Source organism: Gorilla gorilla, chromosome X (assembly GCF_029281585.2).
Source record: "Gorilla gorilla gorilla isolate KB3781 chromosome X, NHGRI_mGorGor1-v2.1_pri, whole genome shotgun sequence".
In the NCBI taxonomy this organism is placed as follows: Eukaryota; Metazoa; Chordata; class Mammalia; order Primates; family Hominidae; genus Gorilla; species Gorilla gorilla.
Window position 1 is genome coordinate 131,886,582 of NC_073247.2, and position 27,965 is coordinate 131,914,546.

The following is a 27,965-nucleotide window of genomic DNA, read 5'->3' on the forward strand; positions in this document are numbered from 1 at the left end:
GACCCCCTGTAGACCTGAAGTATCAATCACTAATTAAGAGCCAACAGTCATGACTTATGGCCTCTCACTGAAACATAACTGTTTTGTGGGTGTAATTCTTATGTTCCCTACCTGCATGGTAAGCACTTGCATTTTCAGACTGGGTCTCCTACTCTTCTTGTTTCCTTCACGGAAGCTAGGAGTGGCGCTTTATGTGTAATGTTTAAAAGGGCAGTGATTGTCGTAACAGCTAAAATTTTTGGAAGGCTTAATGTGTGACAAGTACTGTGTGTGAATTAAGCTTATTGCTATTTCACAAATGAAGAAATAAAGACAGAGAGAGATTAAATAATCTGTCCAAATCACAGCTGACAAGTGGCTATAATGGAATTCATTCACCAAACATCCCATTCTGTTCAGTAGACTCAAATGTGAGGGGAAAATAGACATACATAATCTCACATTTTTTTCAACAGAAAATAAGGAAATAAGCTGTGCACAGTGGCTCATGCCTGTAATCCCAGCACTTTGGGAGGCTGAGGTGGGGGGATTGCTTGAGGCCAAGAGTTTGAGACCAGCCTGGGCAACATAGTGAGACCCCATCTCTAGGAAAAAAATAGCTGGGTGTGGTGGCATGCACCTGTATGTAGTCCCAGCTATTTGGGAGGCTGAGATAGGAGGATTGCTTGAGCCCAGGAGTTCAAAGCTGCAGTGAGCTATGATCAGACCACTGCACTCCAGCCTGGGTAACAGCAGGACCCCATCTCTAAATTAGTTAATTAAAATAAAAAGAAAATGAGGAAATAAACAATGACATGGGATTCTTGTTCAATCTCATTTCTTTAAAACAGTCCATTAACCAGACTAAATCTAACCCTTGGGTATTACGCTGAATTAAGGATTCATTGTAATATATAAGTACACAATATTTCTGGATACAAATTAAACAGAATAGACTGCTGGGTATGTACTAGATATTTTTCTTTCATTCTTCTATTTGCTCATTAGATTCCCTTTTCTGTGCTGCCATTTTTTCTTTATAATCATTAACCCATCCATTTATTGTCTGTTAGGAAGTAAGGCAACATATATACAATGAATATAATAAGAAAGGAAAAATGAAAAAAAGTTGTTTTAGAAAATAATGTTAATAGTGTCACTTGAACCCAGAAGTTCGAGGCTGTAATAAGCTATGATCGCGCTACTGCACTCCAGCATGGGCAACAGAGTGAGATCCTCTCTCTTAAAAAAAAATGTTAACTGTGGATTAAGACATCTTTTTCAAAAGATAAAGCCATTTTCCTTTGCCTGGGTGAATGCTAAGCAGTTTGTGAACTCACAGTATCACTGGGATTTGGAAGTCTCACGTGTTAAAAAGTAAGACATGATCAAAGCTTTAATACAGCCATAGGTCTGCTTGTTTGAATCCCATCATTCCAAGATATGCATATTTTGTTTAGTGTTTCAGTATATTGATATGGTTTATGTAACAGCATATATACAACTACTTTGTGGAGTATTTCCTGCAATTTCATGTACTCGCATTCAGAAGCAATCAGAAGCCATTCTTCTTTTTCCAAAACAAGGAAAACAATATTTCTTCCATCATTCTACATATATATTTGGCACCTGTTAATGTCATATATGCCAACAGCTACTTCAGACATCTCTTTTTGATTGACTAGTATTTCATTTTTCAGTCATCGTCAGTCTTAAAGATTAATGTTTTGTCTTTCTAATAAATATGTAGTTAAATGAATTCCATACTTACTTTTAGATCGACCATGTGTTTTCTTGCTTATCTTTCTGTGTTAATTGAAATTCTGTTAAACCTAGAAAATTACTTGGAGTATATGTTCAGATGACGTGGGGCAGGCAAGCCCCCAAACTGGGGCTTAGCCTGGGAGAGTTCTTGGCTTTGCCCAGGAAAGAATTCAAGGGTGACTTGGTGGTATTAAACAGCAATCTTTTACTTAACTGGAGCTGTTCCTTGTGAAGCAGGGCTAACTCATTGACATAGTGCCCAGAGCCACATTTGTGGGCTGTTGGCAATTGTATTTATATCCACTTATGGTCCCCTACCCACCTTAAATTTGGAGAGCCTCATGTAAAATCAGAAACAAGCAGGGGACTAGATTCCCTTATTGTCCTCTTTATGCCCATATTGTTTCATAATTATAAAATGTTAGACAGGAACATAGGTTCCTTGGATGGAAGGATACCACATAAATATATTCAGATAGATGAAAGGCAGAACTCTTTGTTACTTACAGCTCCAAATGAGAGAAGGCTGCCAGGTAGAGCCACACCTGAAGTTGTAACCCAGGATAGAGCTATACCTGTAGGAGGCAGCCCAAGTATGGCAAGGGAGGTTTCATGGGCTCCCTGTGGATTTGTTCATTTGAAACTTAGGCAAAAGGGCTGTCCCTAGTTGTCTGGTACCTATCCCTGTGGTGATTAGGGCAGGTACATAGTTGCCAGGAATGTGAGAGCCCCATAAGGGAAGTGGTTGAGATGTGGATTTAATCAGCTGCTCAAGAAGAGGAACTGACTAGCCTCTAGCCAGGGCCTCAAAATTGGGTCAAGATGGCACTGAAGAAAAAAAAACCCCACAATTGGTGGAGCCAAGATGGCCGAATAGGAACAGCTCCAGTCTACAGCTCCCAGCGTGAGCGACGCAGAAGATGGGTGATTTCTGCATTCCCAACTGAGGTACTGGTTTCATCTCACTGGAGAGTGTCAGACAGTGGGTACAGGACAGTGGGTGCAGCGCACCGACTATGAGCCGAAGCAGGGCGAGGCATCGCCTCACCCGGGAAGCGCAAGGGGTCGGGGAACTCCCTTTCCTAGTCAAAGAAAGGGGTGACAGATGGCACCTGGAAAATCAGGTCACTCCCACCCTAATACTGCGCTTTTCCAATGGTCTTAGCAAACAGCACACCAGGAGATTATGTCCCGCGCCTGACTCGGAGGGTCCTACGCCCACGGAGCCTCGCTCATTGCTAGCACAGCAGTCTGAGATCAAACTGCAAGGTGGCAGCGAGGCTGGGGGAGGGGCGCCTGCCATTGCTGAGGCTCGAGTAGGTAAACAAAGCGGCCGGGAAGCTCCAACTGGGTGGATCCCACCGCAGCTCAAGGAGGCCCACCTGCCTCTGTAGACTCCACCTCTGGGGGCAGGGCATAGCCAAACAAAAGGCAGCAGAAACCTCTGCAGACTTAAATGTCGCTGTCTGACAGCTTTGAAGAGAGTAGTGGTTCTCCCAGCACGCAGCTTGAGATCGGAGAACAGACAGACTGCCTCCTCAAGTGGGTCCCTGACCCCCGAGTAGCCTAACTGGGAGGCACCCCCCAGTAGGGGCAGACTGACACCTCACACGGCTGGGTACTCCTCTGAGATGAAACTTCCAGAGGAATGATCAGGCAGCAACATTTTCTGTTCACCAATATCCGCTGTTCTGGAGCCTCTGCTGCTGATACCCAGGCAAACAGGGTCTGGAGTGGACATCCAGCAAACTCCAAAAGACCTGCAGCTGAGGGTCCTGACTGTTAGAAGGAAAACCAACAAACAGAAAGGACATCCACACCAAAACCCCATCTGTACGTCACCATCATCAAAGACCAAAGGTAGATAAAACCACAAAGATGGGAAAAAAACAGAGCAGAAAAACTGGAAACTCTAAAAATCAGAGCGCCTCTCCTCCTCCAAAGGAACGCAGCTCCTCACCAGCAATGGAACAAAGCTGGATGGAGAATGACTTTGACGACTTGAGAGAAGAAGGCTTCAGACAATCAAACTACTCTGAGCTAAAGGAGGAAGTTCGAACCCATGGCAAAGAAGTTAAAAACCTTGAAAAAAAATTAGACGGATGGCTAACTAGAATAACCAATGCAGAGAAGTCCTTAAAGGACCTGATGGAGCTGAAAACCACAGCCCGAGAACTACGTGATGAATGCACAAGCCTCAGTAGCTGATTCGATCAACTGGAAGAAAGGGTATCAGTGATGGAAGATCAAATGAATGAAATGAAGTGAGAAGAGAAGTTTAGAGAAAAAAAGAATAAAAAGAAATGAACAAAGCCTCCAAGAAATATGGGACTATGTGAAAAGACCAAATCTACGTCTGATTGGTGTACCTGAAAGTGACGGGGAGAATGGAACCAAGTTGCAAAACACTCTGCAGGATATTATCCAAGAGAACTTCCCCAATCTAGTAAGGCAGGCCAACATTCAAATTCAGGAAATACAGAGAACGCCACAAAGATACTGCTCGAGAAGAGCAACTCCAAGACACATAATTGTCAGATTCACCAAAGTTGAAATGAAGGAAAAAATGTTAAGGGCAGCCAGAGAGAAAGGCCGGGTTACCCACAAAGGGAAGCCCATCAGACTAACAGCTGATCTCTCGGCAGAAACTCTGCAAGCCAGAAGAGAGTGGGGGCCAATATTCAACATTCTTAAAGAAAAGAATTTTCAACCCAGAATTTCATATCCAGCCAAACTAAGCTTCATAAGTGAAGGAGAAATAAAATCCTTTACAGACAAGCAAAATGCTGAGAGATTTTGTCACCACCAGGCCTGCCCTAAAAGAGCTCCTGAAGGAAGCACTAAACATGGAAAGGAACAACCAGTACCAGCCACTGCAAAAACATGCCAAATTGTAAAGACCATCGAGGCTAGGAAGAAACTGCATCAACTAATGAGCAAAATAACCAGCTAACATCATAATGACAGGATCAAATTCACACATAACAATATTAACCTTAAATGTAAATGGGCTAAATGCTCCAATTAAAAGACACAGACTGGCAAATTGGATAAAGAGTCAAGACCCATCAGTGTGCTGTATTCAGGAAACCCATCTCACGTGCAGAGACACACATAGGCTCAAAATAAAGGGATGGAGGAAGATCTACCAAGCAAATGGAAAACAAAAAAAGGCAGGGGTTGCAACCCTATTCTCTGATAAAACAGACTTTAAACCAACAAAGATCAAAAGAGACAAAGAGGGCCATTACATAATGGTAAAGGGATCAATTCAACAAGAGAGCTAACTATCCTAGATATATATGCACCCAATACAGGAGCACCCAGATTCATAAAGCAAGTCCTTAGAGACCGACAAAGAGACTCACACTCCAAGACTTTAACACCCTACTGTCAACATTAGACAGATCAATGAGACAGAAAATTAACAAGGATATCCAGGAATTGAACTCAGCTCTGCACGAAGCGGACCTAATAGACATCTACAGAACTCTCCACCCCAAATCAACAGAATACACATTCTTTTCAGCACCACACCACACCTATTCCAAAATTGACCACATAGCTGGAAGTAAAGCACTCCTCAGCAAACGTAAAAGAACAGAAATTATAACAAACTGTCTCTCAGATCACAGCGCAATCAAACTACAACTCACGATTAAGAATCTCACTCGAAACCACTCAACTACATGGAAACTGAACAACCTGCTCCTGAATGACTACTGGGTACATAATGAAATGAAGGCAGAAATAAAGATGTTCTTTGAAACCAACGAGAACAAAGACACAACATACCAGAATCTCTGGGACACATTCAAAACAGTGTGTAGAGGGAAATTTATAGCACTAAATGCCCACAAGAGAAAGCAGGAAAGATCTAAAATTGACACCCTAACATCACAATTAAAAGAACTAGAGAAGCAAGAGCAAACACATTCAAAAGCTAGCCGAAGGCAAGAAATAACTAAGATCAGAGCAGAACTGAAGGAAATAGAGACACAAAAAACCCTTCAAAAAATCAACGAATCCAGGAGATGGTTTTTTGAAAAGATCAACAAAATTGATAGACCACTAGCAAGACTAATAAAGAATAAAAGAGAGGAGAATCAAATAGACGCAATAAAAAATGATAAAGGGGATATCACCACTGATCCCACAGAAATACAAACCGCCATCAGAGAATACTATAAACACCTCTACACAAATAAACTAGAAAATCTAGAAGAAATGGATAAATTCCACGACACCTGCACCCTCCCAAGACTAAACCAGGAAGAAGTTGAATCTCTGAATAGACCAATAACAGGCTCTGAAATTGAGGCAATAATTAATAGCTTACCAACCAAAAAAAGTCCAGGACCAGATGGATTCACGGCCGAATTCTACCAGAGGGACAAGGAGGAGCTGATACCATTCCTTCTGAAACTGTTCCAATCAATAGAAAAAGAGGGAATCCTCCCTAACTCATTTTATGAGGCCAGCATCATGCTGATACCAAAGCCTGGCAGAGACACAACAAAAAAAGAGAATTTTAGACCAATATCCCTGATGAACATCGATGCAAAAATCCTCAATAAAATACTGGCAAACCGAATCCAGCAGCACATCAAAAAGCTTATCCACCATGATCAAGTGGGCTTCATCCCTGGGATGCAAGGCTGGTTCAACATACGCAAATCAATAAATGTAATCCAGCGTATAAACAGAACCAATGACAAAAACCACATGATTATCTCAATAGATGCAGAAAAGGCCTTTGACAGAATTCAACAGCCCTTCATGCTAAAAACTCTCAATAAATTAGGTATTGATGGGATGTATCTCAAAATAATAAGAGCTATCTATGACAGACCCACAGCCAATATCATACTGAATGGGCAAAAACTGGAAGCATTCCCTTTGAAAACTGGCACAAGACAGGAATGCCCTCTCTCACCACTCCTATTCAATATAGTGTTGGAAGTTCTGGCCAGGGCAATCAGGCAGGAGAAGGAAATAAAGGGTATTCAATTAGGAAAAGAGGAAGTCAAATTGTCCCTGTTTGCAGATGACATGATTGTATATTTAGAAAACCCCATCATCTCAGCCCCAAATCTCCTTAAGCTGATAGGCAACTTCAGCAAAGACTCAGGATACAAAATCAATGTGCAAAAATCACAGTCATTCTTATACACCAATAACAGACAAACAGAGAGCCAAATCATGAGTGAACTCCCATTCACAATTGCTACAAAGAGAATAAAATCCCTAGGAATCCAACTTACAAGGGATGTGAAGGACCTCTTCAAGCAGAACTACAAAGCACTGCTCAATGAAATAAAAGAGGATACAAACAAATGGAAGAACATTCCATGCTCATGGGTAGGAAGAATCAATATCGTGAAAATGGCCATACTGCCCAAGGTAATTTATAGATTCAATGCCATCCCCATCAAGCTACTAATGACTTTCTTCACAGAATTGGAAAATCTACTTTAAAGTTCATATGGAACCAAAAAAGAGCTTGCATTGCCAAGTCAATCCTAAGCCAAAAGAACAAAGCTGGAGGCATCACGCTACCTGACTTCAAACTATACTTAACAAGGCTACAGTAATCAAAACAGCATGGTACTGGTACCAAAACAGAGATATAGACCAATGGAACAGAACAGAGTCCTCAGAAATAATGCCACTTATCTACAACTATCTGATCTTTGACAAACCTGACAAAAACAAGAAATGGGGAAAGGATTCCCTATTTAATAAATGGTGCTGGGAAAACTGGCTTGCCACATGTAGAAAGCTGAAACTGGATCCCTTCCTTACACCTTATATAAAAATTAATTCAAGATGGATTAAAGACTTAAATGTTAGACCTAAAACCATAAAAACCCTAGAAGAAAACCAGGCAATACCATTCAGGACATAGGCATGGTCAAGGACTTCATGTCTAAAACACCAAAAGCAATGGCAACAAAAGCCAAAATTGACAAATGGGATCTAATTAAACTAAAGAGCTTCTGCACAGCAAAAGAAACTACCATCAGAGTGAACAGGCAACCTACAGAATGGGAGAAAATTTTGCAATCTACTCATCTGACAAAGGGCTAATATCCAGAATCTACAATGAACTCAAACAAATTTACAAGAAAAAAACAACCCATCAAAACGTGGGCAAAGGATGTGAACAGACACTTCTTGAAAGAAGACATTTATGCAGCCAAAAGACACATGAAAAAATGCTCATCATCGCTGGCCATCAGAGAAATGCAAATTAAAACCACAACGAGATACCATCTCACACCAGTTAGAATGGCGATCATTAAAAAGTCAGGAAACAACAGGTGCTGGAGAGGATGTGGAGAAATAGGAACAGTTTTACACTGTTGGTGGGACTGTAAACTAGTTCAACCATTGTGGAAGACAGTGTGGCGATTCCTCAGGGATCTAGAACTAGAAATACCATTTGACCCAGCCATCCCATTACTGGGTATATACCCAAAGGATTATAAGTCATGCTGCTATAAAGACACATGCACATGTATGTTTATTGCAGCACTATTCGCAATAGCAAAGACCTGGAACCAACCCAAACGTCCAACAATGATAGACTGGATTAAGAAAATGTGGCACATATACACCATGGACTACTATGCAGCCATAAAAAATGATGAGTTCATGTCCTTTGTAGGGACATGGATGAAGCTGGAAACCATCATTCTCAGCAAACTATCGCAAGGCCAAAAACCAAACACCGCATATTCTCACTCATAGGTGGGAATTGAACAATGAGAACACATGGACACAGGAAGGGGAACATCACACACCGGGACCTGTTGTGGGGTGGGGGGAGGGGGGAGGGATAGCATTAGGAGATATACCGAATGTGAAATGACGAGTTAATGGGTGCAGCACACCAACATGGCACATGTATACATATGTAACAAACCTGCACATTGTACACATGTACCCTAGAACTTAAAGTACAATAAAAAAAAAGAAAAAAAACCCCACAATTGTATCACACACACACACACCTCTTCACATTGGTGGGAGGTCCCCTAGGACTGGGGCAGGGCTTTGTCAGCATACGTGAAATAGCTTCCATGATACCCTTTGCTTTGGGTGGTTGCACTGTGGTGGCAGCAGTCTGGGAGCCAAGACAACAGAGATGTTCCCACTCTCAGAGAGAGCCCCATTCTCTCAGGAAGGCAAAGTTTCCAGTGTCCCACTCAGTGGCCATGAGGGTAGGTCTGGAGCATGGGGTTGGGATGGGGGTGGGGGGACACTCATACGCTTGTCCTTAGTTCATTGACTGGAATGGTCTTGGGCATCAGCTGGATGGCTTCAGCTAAGTTCCTGTTGCTGTAGCTGTGGGTTGGGGATGGGAGAGAGGGTCATCTACTGGGGGAAAACAGTCTCCTGAAACTGCCCATTCCAGACTGGGGAAAGACCGACCGATGGGAGAGGATATGTCTGAAGGCACAGAACATTATAGAACTGGCTCTCCATAGCCCTTATGCCATGCCCATTCACTCAAAGTAAATTGTAGTAAACTCTGCAAAAACAACAAAGTGTTTTGTAAATCAGTTAATTTCTTAAGCTTGCATGAACTAGTCATTGGTAACTTGATTGCTCCAAGAATGGCTCACTTGTTCACTTGGTCATTCTGTGACTTGGATTTTGGCAAAATGGCTCTTGATGAATTAACCAGGAGTCAAAATCATGACTGCCAACACCAAGCAATTAAGGTGAAGTCTCTGTCCATGGGAAGACCCTCTTTAGAACTTTCTCCATGGAGCCCTGTGTTCCAACGGGAGAAGGAAAATACTAGGATTTTATCCTTACATATCTGTGGGGACAAATCATTCTTGATCCTCCCAATGACCTTTTCTAGCTCTTTTTTTATCTGTACCTTCCTAATAAGATGCTAGGTAGGCAGAATGGGCAGAAAGAGCTGGGAGCATGGTCAAGTGTGGGGTCTTGGTGATGAATGGGGAGAACCACTGTAGGTACTTTTTTTTGTAGACAGTCCCCATTCCTGACAAACTCTGATACATGAATGATCAGATCCTTGTTTGGAGTACCAGCAGCAGTAGCTGAAGAAGCCTCAGAAGTCTTTAAGCAGCTCTTACCCAGGGTTCCCAGAAAGAATGCTTATGAATGCTGTTATAGCAACAATTTCAACCAATGGGAAGTAAAGCCCAAATATTTCTGCCCGTTTCAGTTCGGTCAAGGAGGAGGAAATGGGAGAGAGTGGGGGAAGGAGGAACATCAAATTTATCTGACCTCAATAACAGGACCAGTCTGTAGTATCCATACTCAGCTTCTTCCCAGCAAGAGATGAACTCATAGGGCTGTGCAAGGAGGAAGAGTGACAATAAGCCTTACAGCTGGTACGTATTCGGAGGTTCTTATGTGCCAGTTACTGTGTAAATACTCGGTATATGTTGTCATTTACTCCTCACAACAGATATTAGTGTTTTCATCTTAAATTTCAGGAAACAGACACAATGCTCATTTTCCCAAGACTCAAACTCAGAGGTGTCTGTGTTTTACTTGGCTATTCCTAAATTCTGAGATCAGGGCCTCCCTTGTGGGCCTAAAGGTTACTCTTGTCTTTTATGAAAGAGAGAGACAGTATATTATAGTATGCTAACTATAATGGTTATCAGCAGAGGCAGAAGCAATTTACATATTGTTTCTTTTTCTTCAATTTCCTTGCCTATAAAATGGGGATAACAAGCTTACTGAACAGGATTTTTATGAGGATTGAATCAGATATTTCATTGAAAGACTGAGAGCAGAACCTGCCACATTGTAATCTTTCTTTACAAGGTTTAGATATTATTTCTGTTATTAAATATTTTGAGACAGGATTGTAACCACCTGATGGGTTCTTCCTGCCTGCTGCACAAATGAAGACCACGGCATGGTAGTAAATAAAAGAATTTAATTGATGCAAGGCTGGCCACGCCACATGGGAGATAGAATTGTTACTCAGATCAATCTTCTTGAGCATTTAGGGGTAGGGTTTTCCAAAGATAGTTTTAGGGAGGGAGTTAGGGTGGCTAAGCAATGGGTGCTTGCTGCTGATTGGTTGGGGGTGCAGTCATAAGGGTGCAGGAATGGTCCTTCTGCTCAATGAATATCTTCTGGGTGGGGCCACAGGAGTGGCTGGCAGGTCCAGGTGAAGCCATTGGTGTCAGACAGGCAAACAAATCTGAAAAGATATCCCAAAAGGCCAGTCTTAGGTTCTACAATAGTAATGTTATCTGGAGGAGTAATTGGGGAAGTAGCATATCTTGTGACCTCCAGAACAATAGCTGGCAATCGTTTATGTGTACACCTTAGCAGAATTTAGGCTCCTCTATCCCCCTAGCCTGGTGGTCTCTCATTAGCTTTACAAAGGCAGTTGAATTTTGGGAAAGGGCTATTATCATTGAAAGTATAAACTAAATGTCTCTCGAAGTTAGCTTGGCCTAACCCAGGAATAATTAGGGGCACCTTGAAGGCCAAAGGCAAGATGGGACTTTGGCATGATCAGATCTCTTTCACTGCTATAATTTTCTCAGTGTTGTAATTTTTGCAAAAGCCGTTTCAGCCTCACTCTGTCACCCAGGCTGGAGTGCAGTGGTGCAATCACAGCTCACTGCAGCCTCAACCTCCCAGGCTCAAGTACTCCTCCTGCCTTAGCCTCCCAAGTAGCTGGGACCACAGGCACACACCACCACACCCAGCTAACTTTTTTATTATGTGTGGAGACTAGTTCTTCCCATGTTGCCCAGGCTGGTCTCAAACTCCTGACCTCAAGTGATCCTCCTGCCTCGGCCTCCCAAAGTGCTGGGATTACAGGTGTGAGCAACCATGTTCAGTCTACTATTATTTTAATAGTAGTGTAAATGGTGTTGTTTTACATGTCCTTAATTAGTGAAATAAAAAGATAATAACCTATGTCAGGACCCAATTTTATTAACTTTATTAGTCCCTGACATCTCCAAGTATCAGAACCCCTGCCTTTAACCACTATGCTTTGTATGTGGAGTAGTTTCCCACCTTAAGACAATTGGTCTTAATTGCAATACAGAAAGGGAAGTGCTTCATTAAATGTCCTCTGTATCCAGGAAGAAATACTAAGCTTGCTGCCTGGAAAACACTACACAAATCTAGGACCCATATGTAAACATCATGCTGCTGAGATGGCATGGAGGGGTAAGGGCACTGGGGTGGGAGGAAGAAGTGTAACTGCCCAAGGGGTTTACCTTGCCCACTGCTAGGCAGAGCCGATTTATAAAGACAGGGGAATTGCAATAGAGAAAGAGTAGTTCATGCAGAACCGGCTGTGTGGGAGACTGGAGTTTTATTATTACTTAAATCAGTCTTCTCGAGCATTCAGGGAGCAGAGTTTTTAAGGATAACTTGGTGGGTGGGGGGAAGCCGGTGAGCCAGGAGTGCTGATTGGTCAGAGATGAAATCATAGCGAGTCGAAGCTGTCTTCTTGTGCTGAGTCAGTTCCTGGGTGGCGGCCACAAGATCAGATGAGCCAGTTTATCCATTTGGGTGGTGCCAGCTGATCCATCAAGTGCAGGGTTTACAAAATATCTCAACCACTGATCTTAGGAGCAGTTTAGGAAGGGTTAGAATCTTGTAGCCTCCAGCTGCATGACTCCTAAACTATAATTTCTAATCTTGTGGCCAATGTTGGTCCTACAAAGGCAATCTAGTTCCCAGGCAAGAAGGAAGTCTGCTTTGGGAAAGGCTATTACCATCTTTGTTTAAACTATAAACTAAGTTTTTTCCAAGGTTAGTTGGGCCTACGCCCAGGAATGAACAAGGACAGCTTGGAGGTTAGAAGCAAAATGGAGTTGGTTAAGTTAAATCTCTTTCACTGTCTTAGCCATAATTTTGCAAAGGCGGTTTCAGAAGTATGGGAGTCAGTGTGGCTAAATAGGAGGAACAGAGACTCTCAATGCAGACAGAGGGTTTCAAGTCACAGATCTGCCACTTACTGGATTTGTGACTTTAGGCAGGTTGTTTTAGCTTTCTGAGCCTCATCTGTACAATGGAATTTTCACAGTAATTAGTTCATAGGGCTGAAAAGAAGATGAAATGAAGAGATTCAAGTAGAACACTCAGAACAAGGCCTGCCATGCTGTAGGTGTTTAATAAACATTATCTTCCACAGTGATGATGATTAAGGGACTAAATTTCATGCAGGTCCATGTGAAGAGACCACCAAACAGGCTTTGTGTGAGCAACAGGGCTGTTTATTTTACCTGGGTGCAGGCGGGCTGAGTCCAAAAAGAGAGTCAGTGAAGGGAGATAGGGGTGGGTGGGGCTGTTTTATAGGATTTGGGTAGGTAGTGAAAAATTACAATCAAAGTGGGTTTTTCTCTTATGGGCAGGGGCAGGGGCCACAAGGTGCTCAGTGGGGGAGGTTGTGAGCCAGGTGAAGGAATTTCACAAGGTTAATTGCTCAGTTAAGGTGGGGTAGGAACAAATCACAATGGTGGAATGTCATCAGTTAAGGCAGGAACCGGCCATTTTCACTTCTTTTGTGATTCTTCACTTGCTTCAGGTCATCTGGATGTATACGTGCAGGTCACAGGGGTTACCATGGCTTAGCTTCGGCTCAGAGGCCTGATACTAACCATAACAGATAGAATTTAAAAAGCAGAGGAACCAAAAACAGCCCACCACTCTCCTGAGCTGGGAGAATTTGCCCAGAATTCCAGGGATAGGTGTGTCCTAAGCTTCCACTAGGTAGGGTCAATGCCCAGCAGCCAAGCCAGAAGGAAGATTTGGGCAGACACTGTCATTGGTGAACACGTAAGCTCCAGAGCTAGAATACTACTGATGATGGTGACTGGCTTTGGTTCTTCTGTCTGGTCTGACACCCAGAAAGCCTCTCAGACTCACTGCTATGAACCTTCTAGTGCCACAGCAGGCCAGAAACCACAGCCCTGCCTCCCCTTCTCCTGAGTTCCCTGTGTGGGTGTGGTAGGGGCACGGGTGGATTCAGTATTTCTGTAATGGAAACTAGAAACACCTAGCCCCACAGTAGCTGCATTCCAAAGGGGCAGAGATCTGACTTCCTTTGTTTCATGCTTTTAGAGACAATGACAGCAAGACCTCTCACAGGAAGTGCTAGGACCACTGGAGAGAGTGAATTCAACTCTTGGCCAAAAACCTATGGGTGATCTTTCAGGCCTCGCCATAGGCAATTACAAAAGCTTTACCTGGCAGGGATCGTGGGGGGACATGCCCTCCCCACATCAGACTTGATGCACAGCCGTGCATTGCAGTCTGTGAATGGAGTTGCAGTCAAGGACTCAGACGTCCCTAACTGATCATGCTCTCACACATGTCGGCATTCCTAGACCAGATGCCTCCATTTGGAGTCCGCCTTGTCAGGAGCCTTTGGCAGAGGCCTTTCTCAAGCACCTGAGCTGAGACCTCTTTTTGCCATGGTGGGAGTGGGGGATGCCTAAAAATATTTTTTTCTTCAAGCTGACTCAGTACTTTTCTACTCCTAGCCCTTCCCTGTCACCTCCTCCTGCCCCTGGGTCCATAAAATGGCAGGAGCCTCTTGTTCAGGGCTCCCTTAACAGTGAGATGATGATGGCCTGCATCTGTGCTAATCCATCAGACCCCTGTTGGAGCCACTCCATGTGGAAAAATGGAATAATGGAGGAGTCGGTACTTTTTCTGGTTCAGTCCCTTGCTTATACTATCAAAGGCAGTTATTAAAGTCTGACTGTTACTTTTATTTTGACTCGTCTTAATCAACTACTCTGACACCCAGCAGCTCAGCTCTCTCTAGCTCAACTGAGCTCTTGAAAAATTGGAATGGCAAGCTGGGTAGTTGATTATGCACAATGTCGTTTTTGAAGAGCAAAGAGCCCGAAAATCTCGTGGGGCAATTCACTAATGATGGGTGTAAGCAGACCTTGCAGGGCACTCCTGGAGGATGCTAATGGATTATTTGCCAGAGTCAGAGGATCTGACCGGGCACTCTGCCAGTGAGTCCTGGGAAGTGCTAGCAGACCTCACGTGGCACTTTACCAGCCATGCCAGCAGGTCTCAGGAATTGCTATTGTAAGTCACAGGGTATACTTGGAGGATGATAGAAAATTGTTTATAAAAGCTTTTGGTTCCAAGGTAACCATCGGTCCTCCTGTTTATCCCCATCACCTCGGCTGAGATAACCTAGTGGATCAAATAAGAGATCCAGCAGAGGGGCTCTAAGAAGCCACAGGAACAATTCCCTGGACACTGTTCTCTGATGATGGGGCCAGAAGTCGTTGGAGACCCTGTAAACTGACTTGTACCCCAAAACTATTCCTAGATCCAAGCAGTTCCCTGGGGCTGATGGACAACATGCCATGCAGCATGTTACTGAGACTCATGCTTCTAATAAAAATAATGTAGAGCTCTTTAGAATCACTTTGTCCAGTGATCTCACTAGATAGGGTCAATGCCCAGCAGCCAAGCCAGAAGGAAGACTTGCTTAGGGGAAGAAACCACAGAGACTTGGCTAGTTTGCTTCCATTACGTAAAAGGTAATCTTGTTAAATAAACTTCATAAAGGAAAGTGGCTCCTTGAGGGGTACATCACTACAGACCCCCTCCTCCATAGTGCCTTGATAGTGGCCACTTTCTCTGAGGAGGAGGAGCAAGGTGGGGAGATGAGAGTGTATGTATACCAACGACCATCTCTTTCCTCAGCTGGGTACTATTTGGTCTCTGACAGGTTTGGTCCACACATAATGAGTACCTAGTCACTGAAAAACATGTCTCGACCACCTTCGCAGAGACTATGGAGGTCCTGCAGCCCTCCTGGTGGTCTCTTGGGTCTACTACGAGGGAGTGGGAACAGTAGATGAGAAGATTAACCAGACTTAGATTTATGGGTTTGTTCATGCTGCTCCTGCTTGTTGTCAAGCCCAATTAAGCCACCTCCTGAGGTCAAGTCCATCAATCTGCAATGTGATCCAGATCTTAACTGAGAAATTCTCAGGCACAGAAGAAGTGGCTTCTGATAAAATAGCAAAATCTGACCCCTCCCCTCCAAAAAAGGAGCATAAAAATAGTACTTGAGCGCCCTCTTCTGGACTATCTGGGCAAGGGCCTTCCCAAAGAGATCTCTGAGTCTGATTACTCAATAATGGAACCACGAAAGCAGATTGATGGGCTCCCCACTAAAAAATTCAGGGCCAAGTACCAGGCCATGGGGATTTGATAAGTGGTCCCGCTAGAGTCTGCACAGTGATGGCCTTCCACCTCTCCTGGTGGATTTGGAGACAAATCAGAGATCCTGAGCAACTTTTGCTCTGACACTCAGCTTTCAAATATAAACAAGATTAGGGGTTACAAACAAAAATCCAAAGATTTTAGGGGTTATAAACAAGATCCTTCTGTACTCAGGGGACCCAGAGGCCCTATGCCAAGGTTAGAGTTCAACTGAACAGTGGAGAGGAATTGCACTTCTTAGGCCTTTTAGATACCAGTACACAGGTGACTGTGATCCCCACAAACCCTTGCATCAAGATGAGGAGAAAACAGATCACGTTCTCTGACTTTGGGCTCCTACTAACCTCCGTTGTCACGGCCCCCACTACTGAATGAAATATTGGTAGTGATGTGTTTTCCATGTGCAGCCCCACTTGCCTTTGCCTCCAAGCCCTGACAGGAATTGCAATAGTTATGGCCATCTTAGTGAGAAATATAGAAGACCATGGACCCATCTGATGACCAACACCTAGTACTGTTGTTTCCCAAAAAACAATGTCAGCTGCCTAGGGGAGAAAAAGAATAATTGCCATCATTGCTGAGCTTAAGGAAGCCAAAATGTTTCATGAGACTGTTTCTCCATTCAATAGCCCCATCTGGCCTGTGCACAAGACCTTGGTTTCTTGGAGACTTACCACTGATTTTAGGCAGCTCAATGCGTAATACCACCTTTGGCACCAGCAGTACCTGACATTGTGACTATTACAGAGGCCCAAAACAGAGAGAACTTGGTATGCAGCAATTGATATTGCGAATGCATATCAAATTGTAGTCCCCAATGTTGGAGATGGGGCCTGGTGAGAGGCGATTAGATCATAGGGGCAGATTTCCCCTCTAGTTTTGTTCTAATGATAGTGAGTAATCATGACATCTGGCTGTTTAAAAGTGTAGCATCAGCTGGGCATGGTGGCTCACACCTGTAATCCCAGCACTTTGGGAGGCCGAAGTGGGCGGATCATGAGGTCAGAAGTTCGAGAACAGCCTGACCAACATGGTGAAACCCTGTCTCTACTAAAAATACAAAAATTAGCCGGGCGTGGTGGTGTGTGCCTGTAATCCCAGCTACTCAGGAGGCTGAGGCAGGAGAATTGCTTGAACCCGGGAGGCAGAGGTTGCAGTGAGCCAAGATGGTGCCACTGCACTCCAGCCTGGACGACAGAGTGAGACTCCGTCTAAAAAAAAAAAAAAAAAGAAAGTGTAGCACCTCTCCTCTCTTCCTCCTGCTCTGGCTGTGTGAAGATGTACCTGCTTCCCCTTCCACCATAATTGTAAGTTTCCTAAAACATCCAAGCCATGCTTCCTCTACAGCCTGTGTACCTGAGTCGATTAAACCTCTTTTCTTTATAAATTACCCAGTCTCAGGTATTTCTTTATAGCAGTGCAAGAAAAAACTAATATAGAGCAATTTCTTAAAACTGCTCCTCCCTGAATCCTCACTCTCACAGCCAGAGACCTAGTTGCCATCTGCAATGGACTTAATTGTGCCCTGCCTCAAATTCCTGTGTTGGAGTTGTAATCCCCAATGTGACTGCATTTGTAGATTCGGCTTTTAGGTGATAATTATTAAGGTTAAAAGAGGTCATAGGGTAGGGTCCTAATCCGATAGGATTGGTTACCTTATAACCTCATAAGAAGAGGAAGATTGACCAGGCGTGGTGGCTCATGCCTGTAATCCCAGCACTTTGGGAGGCTGAGGCGGGTGGATCACCTGAGGTCAGGAGTTCGAGACCAGCCTGGCCAACCAACATGGTGAAACCCTGTCTCTACTAAAAATACAAAAACTAGCTGGGCATGGAGGCACACCCCTGTAATCTCAGCTACTCAGGAGGCTGAGGTAGGAGAATCACTTGAACCTGGGAGGCAGAGGTTGCATTAGTAAGCCGAGATCACGCCACTGAACTCCAGCCTGGGAGACAGAGCAAGACTCCATCTCAAAAAAAAAAAAAAAAGAAGAAGAGGAAGAGGAAGATTCTCTCTCTCTCTCCCCTTCCCTCTCTCCCTCCCCCCTCTTTCTCTCCACTGGAATGTGAAAGGAAAAGCCAGTGAGTACACAGAGAGAAGGCAGCCAACTGCAAGCAAGGAAGGTGACTCTCACCAGAACCTGAGCTCACTGTCATCCTGACCTTAGACTTCCAGCCTCTAGAACTGTGAGAAAATAAATTTGTGTTGTTTAAGCCAGCCAGTCTATGATATTTTGTTGTAGCAGCCCAAATAGACTAAGACACCATCCATGATACCTTCTTCTTTCTCAGCCCCACATATATTATGTCACCATATCCTGTGTGCCCTTCCTTCAAAATATGCTCTGAATCTGGTTACTTACCACTTCCACTGTTGCCACCCATAACCAAACTGCTATCATCAGCTCTTCCCTAAACACCTGCAATAGCTCCTTACTAGGCTCCCGCACTCACGCCTGATTCCCTCCCATCTGTTATCTTCATATTAAAAATAATACAGTGGCTTTCCACTATACCCTAGGATTTGATTTAAAATTCTTAGCATGGCCTTCAAAGCTTTGCCTAATCTATCTCCTGCTTAACTCTTCAAACTACTGGAGCCTCTCTTCTCCTCACTCCTCACCATCTAGTCACATGGCCACTTTGGGAATATATGAAAACTTCCCAGCTTGGAATCACTGCCCATTATCTTTCACCTGGCTCATTCTTGTTTATCCTTCAGGTTCAGCTTTCATGTCCCTTCTTTGGAGTGGCCTTCCATGACCTACATCCTAAATTAGAAGTCTTTGTATTCTTTCTAGTTTTAGCATGTTCTTTACATTGACATGCATACCACCAGTTTTGTATGTATTGGTTTATTGTCTGGCTCCCCAGTTGGGTGACCAATTTCATGAGAGTAAGGAAAGCATCTGCCTTGTTCACTGACGTTATTACCAGCACCCAGCCTAGGGTTCAACAGGAGTAGGTGCTCAGTGAACATGCGTTGAGTGAGTGAATAAATGAATAGAGTCTATGAGGTTGGTGTTTTTAGTTCAGAGTAGTTTGGTGATTCACTTGCTGCCACACAGCTAGCAAGCAGACACAAATGGGCAAGATCCCAGAATCATAGTTCCAAGGTGAATGCATAATCAAGAGACTGCTAGGGGGTGAAAAATGGAAGGGGACATGGAGTGTGAGACAGGTGAAAAGATTCCAGACCATTGATTCTAGGGAGATCTTCCCCCGGGGTGTGTTTTTGGGGGGGGTACATATTCAATATTCACATTTGTTGAAAAATAGCTTCTGATTTCATAATAAATATATATTGCTGAAAGACTATTCCGGTTGGTAAGGATAACAGAAAATGCAGCGTTTCTTCACTGAGGGCAGATTTTTTTCAGTTTATTGAAAGGAGGCAAGTTAAAAACGTGACTAGGAAACTGCACAAAAGCTTTCTGCCATTCCCCTGATTGGAGCTAAGGCCTGTGGGGTGCAGGAGACACCAAGGTTTGGGTCGTGCCGGGACTATGCTCATATAGTGGAGAGTAGGTCTTGGTGACACAGCAACCCACAGGCTGCACATTGCCACCCACCCCTTACCCCAGCAAACTGCACATCATTCCACCCCTACCCCACAGACTCCCCTTCACAATTCCCTAATCTGTATATTACCTCTCAGGCTCCACACATGCCCCACGCCAGCCCCCTTCTCCAAGCTCCACTTTACCCCACATTACCTCCTAGAATCACATCACCCCACAAATGGTGAGAAATGGCCATTTGTGAAAAGCGAGTTTGGAAGGTGCTGGTCAGGAGAGCCGGGTGCGAAGCCAGAACCCTTGGGCAGAGGCAGCATGAGGGCCAACTCGACAGCAGAAGGCGCCTGAGAGCCTCTCCGCAAAGGCCATGCAAGGACGCGCGCTCCTGTAAGTACAGCCTCCATGCCCGGGTTAATTCCTAGACAGGTAGTGAGCCAATCAAGCCAGCCACCCACTTTCTAAAAAACAAAAAATCTACTCTTTCTCCTTGTCCTCCTCTGCTCAGCATCGTTCACTATGCCTCGAATATTTTAAATGGCCCTATGGATATCTGTAAAACAAAGGCTAGTAGTTATCATTATTATTATCATTAATCAGATATATAGGTAAAAGGTGATCCTAGGAACAAAGCCAAGAATCTAGAGTAAGGATGGCTAATGGGGATTGTGTTTGAATAGTTTGCTTTTGTTTCTTATTTTGCTTGGGTTGTGACGTGTGTTGCTTCAACATATGGCTTAAAAAAAAAAGTCTGTTAATGTATTGGTCACAAAGTGTCTTTCTGGGAAAAGGCACTTATTTTCCCAGAGTGATTTGACACATTTCTGGTGAAATGCATTAACATTAACGTTCCTTTTTTTTCCCCCCAAGTTTTGGACATATGGGTTTAATTACCTGCTAGATTAGCAGATGGAAATATGTGGTAAATGGATGTAAACAAGGTGCATAAACTTAGGAGAGAGGCAGAAATTTTTAAACTTTAGGTTTAGACATTCACTAGATTGGACAATTTTTAACATTTAAAATAAAACTTTTTGCCACAAAGAAACAATTGTATTAAAACTAGTTTCCAGAACTGCCCAAATGACTTTTTAAACATGATTTAAATGTCAAGCTTTCTTTGGCAAATCTATCCAAAATACTAATTTTCCTTCTAGAACTTGGTTTATAATTTATATATTAGAGTGCCCTTAATTGATGTTCATTGGGATGCCTTCCTCTGAGCCCTAATGGTTTCTATCTTCCCTTTAAAATGAGTAAGTATCTTTTAATTAAGTTGTCATTCGCAAAGATATTCTGGAGCAAAAATCAGGAATTAAACATCTATGAATTCTTCTTCACTTCTGTTATAGTGTAGCAATTTATCTTCTAACCCATATAGTCTATCAATTGAGTAAGGCTTAGTTTCTTGTTCTCTTCAGACACAGCTGACTGCAACTCATAAAGCAACAGCTGGCTACAGCTCCTCCACTTCTTTATTAACAACTGTAATGGAGACAGATTCTTTGATCATACAGTTTGATGAGTTTTAGCCTCCAAAGAAGGTCTTCTTTCTCCTGAACCTGCTTCACCAATTTGGCTTTTTCATCGTTTAATCTTTGTTTAGAAAGGTTCTCATTCACAAACTCATTTTGGAGAGCACTGCATGACCCAGAGTCAAATGACTGAGATTCACAGACATTGATTCTTCAAAGTATTTTTCAAATTTATATTTTCTTCAAATTCACTGTCTATATGTTTAAAACTTTCTTGAAATTCCAAACAGTTTTCCTCTGTGGAAGATGCTGGTTTCTCTGAAAAGTTCTGATCGTTTTCTTCATTCTCTACTTTAAGAAGTTTCACCACATTATAACAGGAATTAAATGAAGATCTTGCTTTCCTTAATCTTTCTCTAAGTGTTGCACTCATAGGTTGTGTTCGTGAACTATTTGTATAGGGAGATGATGGATTCACAGAGGTCTGAGGAGTGCTAGGTAAAACCACAGCTGAGTCTGATGGACTTTCCATCTTGAAAATGAAATCTTGGTTTTCCTTCAACTCCACAGCAGACTCCCGAGGAAGTCCAGGTCTCAGGCATCCCCCTTCCCCTCAGCAGGGTACCTCCCTCCGCCATCCCCAGAGAGAGCAAAAAGCCAACTTTCCCTTCTTAAAGGACTCACGGGAAGGGAATAATGGAAATAATAACTTCACATGCTGAAGAAAACAGATAAAGTGTGAAGAAACCATTTATCAACATTTAAACCTCCACACATTGTTTGTTCTTTTTTTAAAAGAACTTTGCTAAGAATCAGATTCATTAAGTCAAAGAATGTTAGAAGACAAAGGAACCTGCAAAATTAAATCGCGTTCTTATTATATAAAGCAGGAGACCCAGAGAGGGTAAGTGACTTGTCCAAAGTCACAGAGCACTTGAATGCAGTCAGGGCTGATTTCCAGTCTGCAACTCAAAAGAGAAGCAGTGTTTCTCAGTGAAAGAACAGTGGTGTGAGTTTTAAAGATTTTATTCTATTCTTTATTACATGATTATTATAGGAAAAATTGGGACACGTTTTAAATTACCTAGAATCCTACCACTTCACAATGATCATTGTTAGTATTTTTGCTGTATAATTTTCCAGACTTTTTAATGTATATGAATACTGGTAAATGTGTTTACTAAAACTGGATCACACTGTCTGTACATCTCTGTCATATAACTCCTAACAGATGCAAAACTAGTCCACTGAATAGATTAACTTCATCAGTTTAACCAGTCCCTTATTGATAGACAGATAGATAAGCTTTTTCGAATGTTAAACCCTTATAAAAGATGCTGCACTAACCATTCCTGTTCAGACATCTTTTGCTGAAGTGATTTCTACCTACTGATCTGTGTGAATTTTGTAGGGATGCAATGATGTAGACTAGGTTTGAACTCAGGCTCTAGAACTTACTGTGTGTCTTTACACAAATCACAACTTTTCTGCGCTCTAGTTTCCTCATCTTCAAGTGGGAATAATCATACTGATAGCCTAGAAGTGTTAAAAGGATTAAATGAAATAATACATGTAAAATAGTTGGTTAATACCTAGCATGTAGCAAATCCTAAATAATATTAGTTATTATTATTACCACAATGCTGAAGAAAACTGGCTCTTCAAAATAATGCCCATGATTTTCTATTACTCTTTAAAAGAGACTAGCCAGAATTTTACAAAGAAGGTTTTAGATGCAAAACTTCAGTAGCTAAATTAATATTTCCTTTTTTCTAACTTAATCTATCGAGAAGAAAAGTAATAAATTTAAATCATGTGTGGTCTGTTGAGCTAGTTACTATGTTCTATTTATATAACTTAATGCCAGTCAAAATTTAAAAGGCATAGCTTTTCATCAAACATTCTTGTCTTAGTCTGTTTTCTGTTGCCTATAATAGAATATCTAAAACTGTGTAATTTATAAAGAAAAGGAATTTATTTCATATGGTTATGGAGGCTAAAAAGCCCAAGGTCAAGGGACTGCATCTGGTGAGGACCCTCTAGCTGGTGGGGATTCTCTGCAAACTTCCTAGACAGCACAGACCATCACAGGGTGAGGGGGCTGAGCATCCTAGCTTGGGTCTCTCTTCCTCTTCTTATGAAGCCACCAGTCCCACTCCCATGATAACCCATTAATCTATTGACCCATTAATCCATGATGGATTAGTCCATTCATGAGGGCAGAGCCTTTATGACCCATCACCTCTTAAAAGCCCCAAGACCCCACCTCTCAATACCGCCACATTGGAGATTAAATTTCAACATGAGTTTTGGAGGGGGCAAATATTCAAACCATAGTCATTTGTAAGTAAAAAATCAACTGTTTTGTGATAAAGTTGCTCACCTTTCTTTCCCCTTTGGAAAATGCTCAAAGCATGGCTTACCCCATAAAATCAGCAGAATATCTTTACAGTCATCTGTCCAGCCTCCCGGTGCCTTCAAGCTATTCTCCACTGCTTTTCTGTTTTATCCATGGGCCCCCAGCTATTTCATATTCCTCAGAGGGGTGGGCAAGAGCACAGAAGCTGAAGTTTTCACCTCTGAGACTTTGCTTTTAAACTGAAAAGATATCCATTGTCACACTGGGATTCATTTCTATCTGAAGCTTTGGAAACACATCACGACTTTTACCAAAGCCTATACAGTGAATCTAATTTATGTGTCACCTTTATTTCACCAATAGTTGCTTTAAAAATAAGGGAACACTCACCCCCTTTGAAAAGCTGGGTGGAAGGTTCAGTGTTGTATGGCTTATCTCAGAAGTCAGGGGTCAGTGACCAAAATTCACGGTGACCAGAAGCATTCCAAAATGCTGCCAGTAACTCCATGCTTACTGTTTCTTCCTCTTCTACTCTACTGAACATTGTGGACATAGACACTCACGATTGTTGGGGTGGATGATACTGGTTAAATGAGTCCTTCTTGGACACAGCTTTGGTTGAATGTGAGCACCAAACACTGAGAAGTCCTTGTCTATAACTGATGTGCAGAATGACCCATATGTTTTTTGGTTTGGGATTCTTTTTTTTTTTCTCTACTGTGTGTTATCCTTTTCTCTAATAGTGGCCAGTCACATTCTACCGGTCTGTATTTGTCTCACGGTTGTTGAAGTGGCTTTGCCAACTTAGCTAAGCTAGAAACATAGTTTCCTGGAATTGCCTTCCCAATGTGGTTCTGAGTTAGAGTGGACCAGGAGAAAAATTTGGGCAGGGCTTGGGAAGTGGGAGTGAAGCAATATATACTATATTCTGAAGTTTGGTAGGACCAGGCACTATTACCACTGGCATACACTGGCACTGATCAACTGGCACACCTCGTTGGTGTGGGGCAGCAACAGGACCTGCAGCAACTCCAACTCTGACAAGATCTCCTTCTTCAACTTCTCCAAGTCCTAAGTCAGGTGTGTGTGCACTTCCACGACTATGGATGCCAGCTCTTTCTTTAGGTTGGAGGCAATAAGAGACAGATGCAGGTTCCAGTAAGTCTTCATGGGATTTAGTTTGTCCTAGGGATTCAAGTTAATCCTTGCAGGTTCCAGTTTGTCCTTGCTTTCCCCCACACCACATACACCTCTTCTTCCCAACTGTGGGCCCTGAATATCTACAGTGACCTCAGGCTGCTATAAGTGCAGAGACAATAGCCTTCCATAGACTTCTTCCTCTGTGTAAGGTACATGGATGTTCTTTGGTCAAGGAATAGGCCAAGGTGGATATCCAGGCCTGCATGACTCAGTGAGTTTGGCATGCAGGCACACACCTCCACTTGTTACATAACCTGTTTGTGTAAGTTTATACTTCGCTCTAAGCCACTATTGTCTGTAAAAGGTATAACTGCCCTGCTAACGTTCTACAGGGGCTCTTGGGACTCTGGTTAGCTCAACATGGCTTAACATGGTGGGCACGCTGGTGCCCAGAGAAAGAGAGAGAGAGAGCCAAAGCTGTCCGTCTTGCAGATGGACAGGAGGGAGCCAGCACACAGCTTGGCTTGCTCATGCCCAGAGAGAAAAAGAGTTAAGCCGCTGACCCTGAAGGCAAGGAAGAGCCAGATGCACAGCTGTTTGTGGGAGCCACTGGCTCAAGCAGCTGTGACAGGGCAAACAGTGTGAGAGAGCTAGTGTGAGAAAGCTGTTAATAAAAGCTGCTGCTGAATAAAACCACATTCACCTGCCTTCAGCCCCGAGTGTTCTTTCTGCTCATCCACCAACTCCCTCTGGACTTCAGCATGGGCTGGACCCGGACCCCCGGGACCTGACAATTGGTGATGAGAATGGGATGAGGTGAGTTGGCCCCAGTCCCTGAGGGCTCCCAGGTTGGCTTTGTGGCCACAGCATGGGCTGTGATACCCGGTGGCAGCTGTGCTGCGAAGACGGGCTCCAGTGGAAACATGGGAGGCAGTGGGTGGGTCTCCTGTGAGTATGGAGAAGGCACTGAAGCACCTGGAAGTGCACAGCACTGAGAAGCATGCCTTTGCTGGCAGAGTCAGATGAGCGTTTGTAACTGTGCTGTGGGAAGTTCATGCCCAGTCCTTGTGGAACTCAGTGCAGTGAGGAGGAAGAACCTCCATGGCAGGCTTGCCCAGTGATCCACCACAAAATAGATCATGAGCAGCTACTGGGCCCCACGAGTAGGCCCAGAGACCCCCTGCTGTGGTGGAGCACCCTTCCTTTGGTGCCTGTGCCCCTGCTGAGTTGAGGGAGTTAAGCAAGTAGTGTCAGCAGTCATGCACAGACTTAGTGCGAGTCATTTGGGAGAAGGACCTTGCTGCGCAACCCAGTCCTGCTCGAGCATTCCAGTTCAAAGAGTACCTGCTGCAGTTGGTGGAAGTGTAAAGCCTTTTCTGTTTGATAAGAGAACTGTCCGAGATGTCCAGCTTGGAGGGCACTGGACAACGGGAGCCACATTTGGACTTCGCAATCCACTGGTCCCTGAACCCAGATAAGTTTCCAGGCAGAGCTGCATTTATTGACAACTATGAAGACTGGTCAGTGAAAGTGAAACCTGTATCTCTGCATCTTGGCATCGACTGCTTGGCTCTCTGCTTATGTGCTGTGTATGTCTCTCCATCCACACCTGAAGACATTCTGGGGTGGATGTTTTGCATGGCTTGGCAGCTGTGCCATCTATCACAGACTTAATAGACCACCTGACAATGGAACTTGGCAGTGCCACTGTGTGGTGGACTTGGCTAATGCATTCTTGTCAATCGACAATGCTCCAGAGAGCCAGGAAGAGTTTGCCTTCATGGGACAGCGACAATGGACTTTCACAGTGTTGCTGCAGGGCTACTGTATAGCCCCACCATATGTTGTGGTTTTGTTAATAATGTTATGTTAACCTCTGATTCTCTTGCAGGTTTAAAAGTGGCAGTGTCCCTCTTGCCTGGGATTGGGGTGATGAGGCTGAGACAGCCTTTCTGGGTAGTAAACCAGGGTGCTCATTTACACTGAATGTGCATGTAACCACAGATAATTTTGGCTAGGGCCTATAGCAGTGCATGGAGCACTTGGAAGCACCAGTGGGCTGTTAGTCCCAACTGTGGAAGGGAGCTGAGCTCCAGTGCTTACTAATAGAGAAGCAGTTATTAATAGTGGGATGGGTGCATTCATGGGTAATGACCCCCTGGACAGAGGCAGCACAGACATCAACTTTAGCGAAGTGGGGTACCTACTTGAAACAGTGAAGTATGCTAAGTAAGTACAAATCCCTTAGCAGCAAAGTTGCAAGAGGTCTTGGGACCTGTAGTCCTAATGCAAGATAAGGCCATGGGGCCTGAGGCACTCCTAAACCCTGAGCTTCATCATTAGGAAGGGCATCCCCTCGTTCCTGATAGGGCATGGCACACAGCTAGGTCTAGCTGGGGTGCTACTGCTGCCTGGACTGCTGGTGCGGTCCAACCTAGTACTAACACCATATGGTTTGAAACCAGGTGTGGGCAAAGCAGCTAATAAGCTAAACTCAGGGCAGTGTGAATGGTAATCACCAAGGATGTGACAACCTATGGTAATCTGCACCAATAGCTGGGCAGTTTATCAAAGCTTATGTATGTAACGGGCTTGAGTGCCCAAAAGCTTGTGTATGTATTGGGCCTGCATGCCCAAAGCTTGTGTGTCAGGCTTATGTGTCAAGCCTGTGTATGTATCAGGCCTGCGTGCCCAAAGTTTATATGTCAGGCCTGTGTGCAAAACTTGAGTATCAAACCTGTGTGCCCAAGACCTAAGTCTCCCTCAGCCTAGGGGGTGGAGTGTAAGGTACATGGATGTGCTTTGGTCAAGGAATAAGCCGAGGTGGATATCCAGGCCTGCATGACTCAGTGAGTTTGGCATGCAGGTGCACACCTCCGCTTGTTATATAACCTGTTTGTGTAAGTTCATACTTGGCTCTATACTTGGTATAAAGATATATTTGCCCTGCTAATGCTGTACAGGGCTGTTGGGGCTCAGCTCGGCTCAACATGGGTTAACATGGTAGTGGGTGCGCTGGTGCCCAGAGAAAGAGAGAGAGCCAAAACTGTCAGTCTTGCAGATGGACAAGAGGGAGCCAGGACACAGCTTGGCTTGCTCATGCCCAGAGAGAAAAAGAGTTAAGCTGCTGACCCTGAAGGCAAGGGAGAACTGGCTGCACAGCTGTGTGTGGGAGCCGCTGGCTCAAGCAGCCAAGACAGGGTGGCCAGTGTGAGAAAGCTGTTCATAAAAGCTGCTGTTGGCCGGGCGCAGTGGCTCACGCCTGTAATCTCAGCACTTTGGGAGGCCGAGGCCAGCGGATCGCGAGGTCAGGAGATGGAGACCATCCCGGCTAACAAGGTGAAACCCCGTCTCTACTAAAAATACAGAAAATTAGCCGGGCGTGGTAGCAGGCGCCTGTAGTCCCAGCTACTCAGGAGGCTGAGGCAGGAGAATGGTGTGAACCTGGGAGGTGGAGCTTTCAGTGAGCCAAGATCGCGCCACTGCACTCCAGCCTGGGCGA

General features: G+C 43.9%; 1 protein-coding gene and 1 pseudogene across 2 annotated transcripts in view; both read right to left on the reverse strand.

Annotated features, from left to right (window-relative positions):
- The window catches only part of LOC101149428 (putative uncharacterized protein CXorf42), a 155,739-nt gene that overhangs the window by 91,427 nt on the left and 36,347 nt on the right, over window positions 1-27,965 (reverse strand). The window contains exon 2 of one of the 2 annotated variants that reach the window (XM_019019655.4): window positions 9,652-10,945. The exons of the other annotated variant lie outside the window; for it this stretch is intronic. Coding sequence (XP_018875200.1) covers window positions 10,864-10,945 — 82 coding nt within the window. The 3' untranslated portion in view covers window positions 9,652-10,863. Of the gene's footprint in view, window positions 1-9,651; window positions 10,946-27,965 lie in introns of those variants that run through there. 2 annotated transcript variants of the gene reach the window in all.
- On the reverse strand, window positions 20,573-27,843 carry LOC101148712 (swi5-dependent recombination DNA repair protein 1 homolog; annotated as a pseudogene).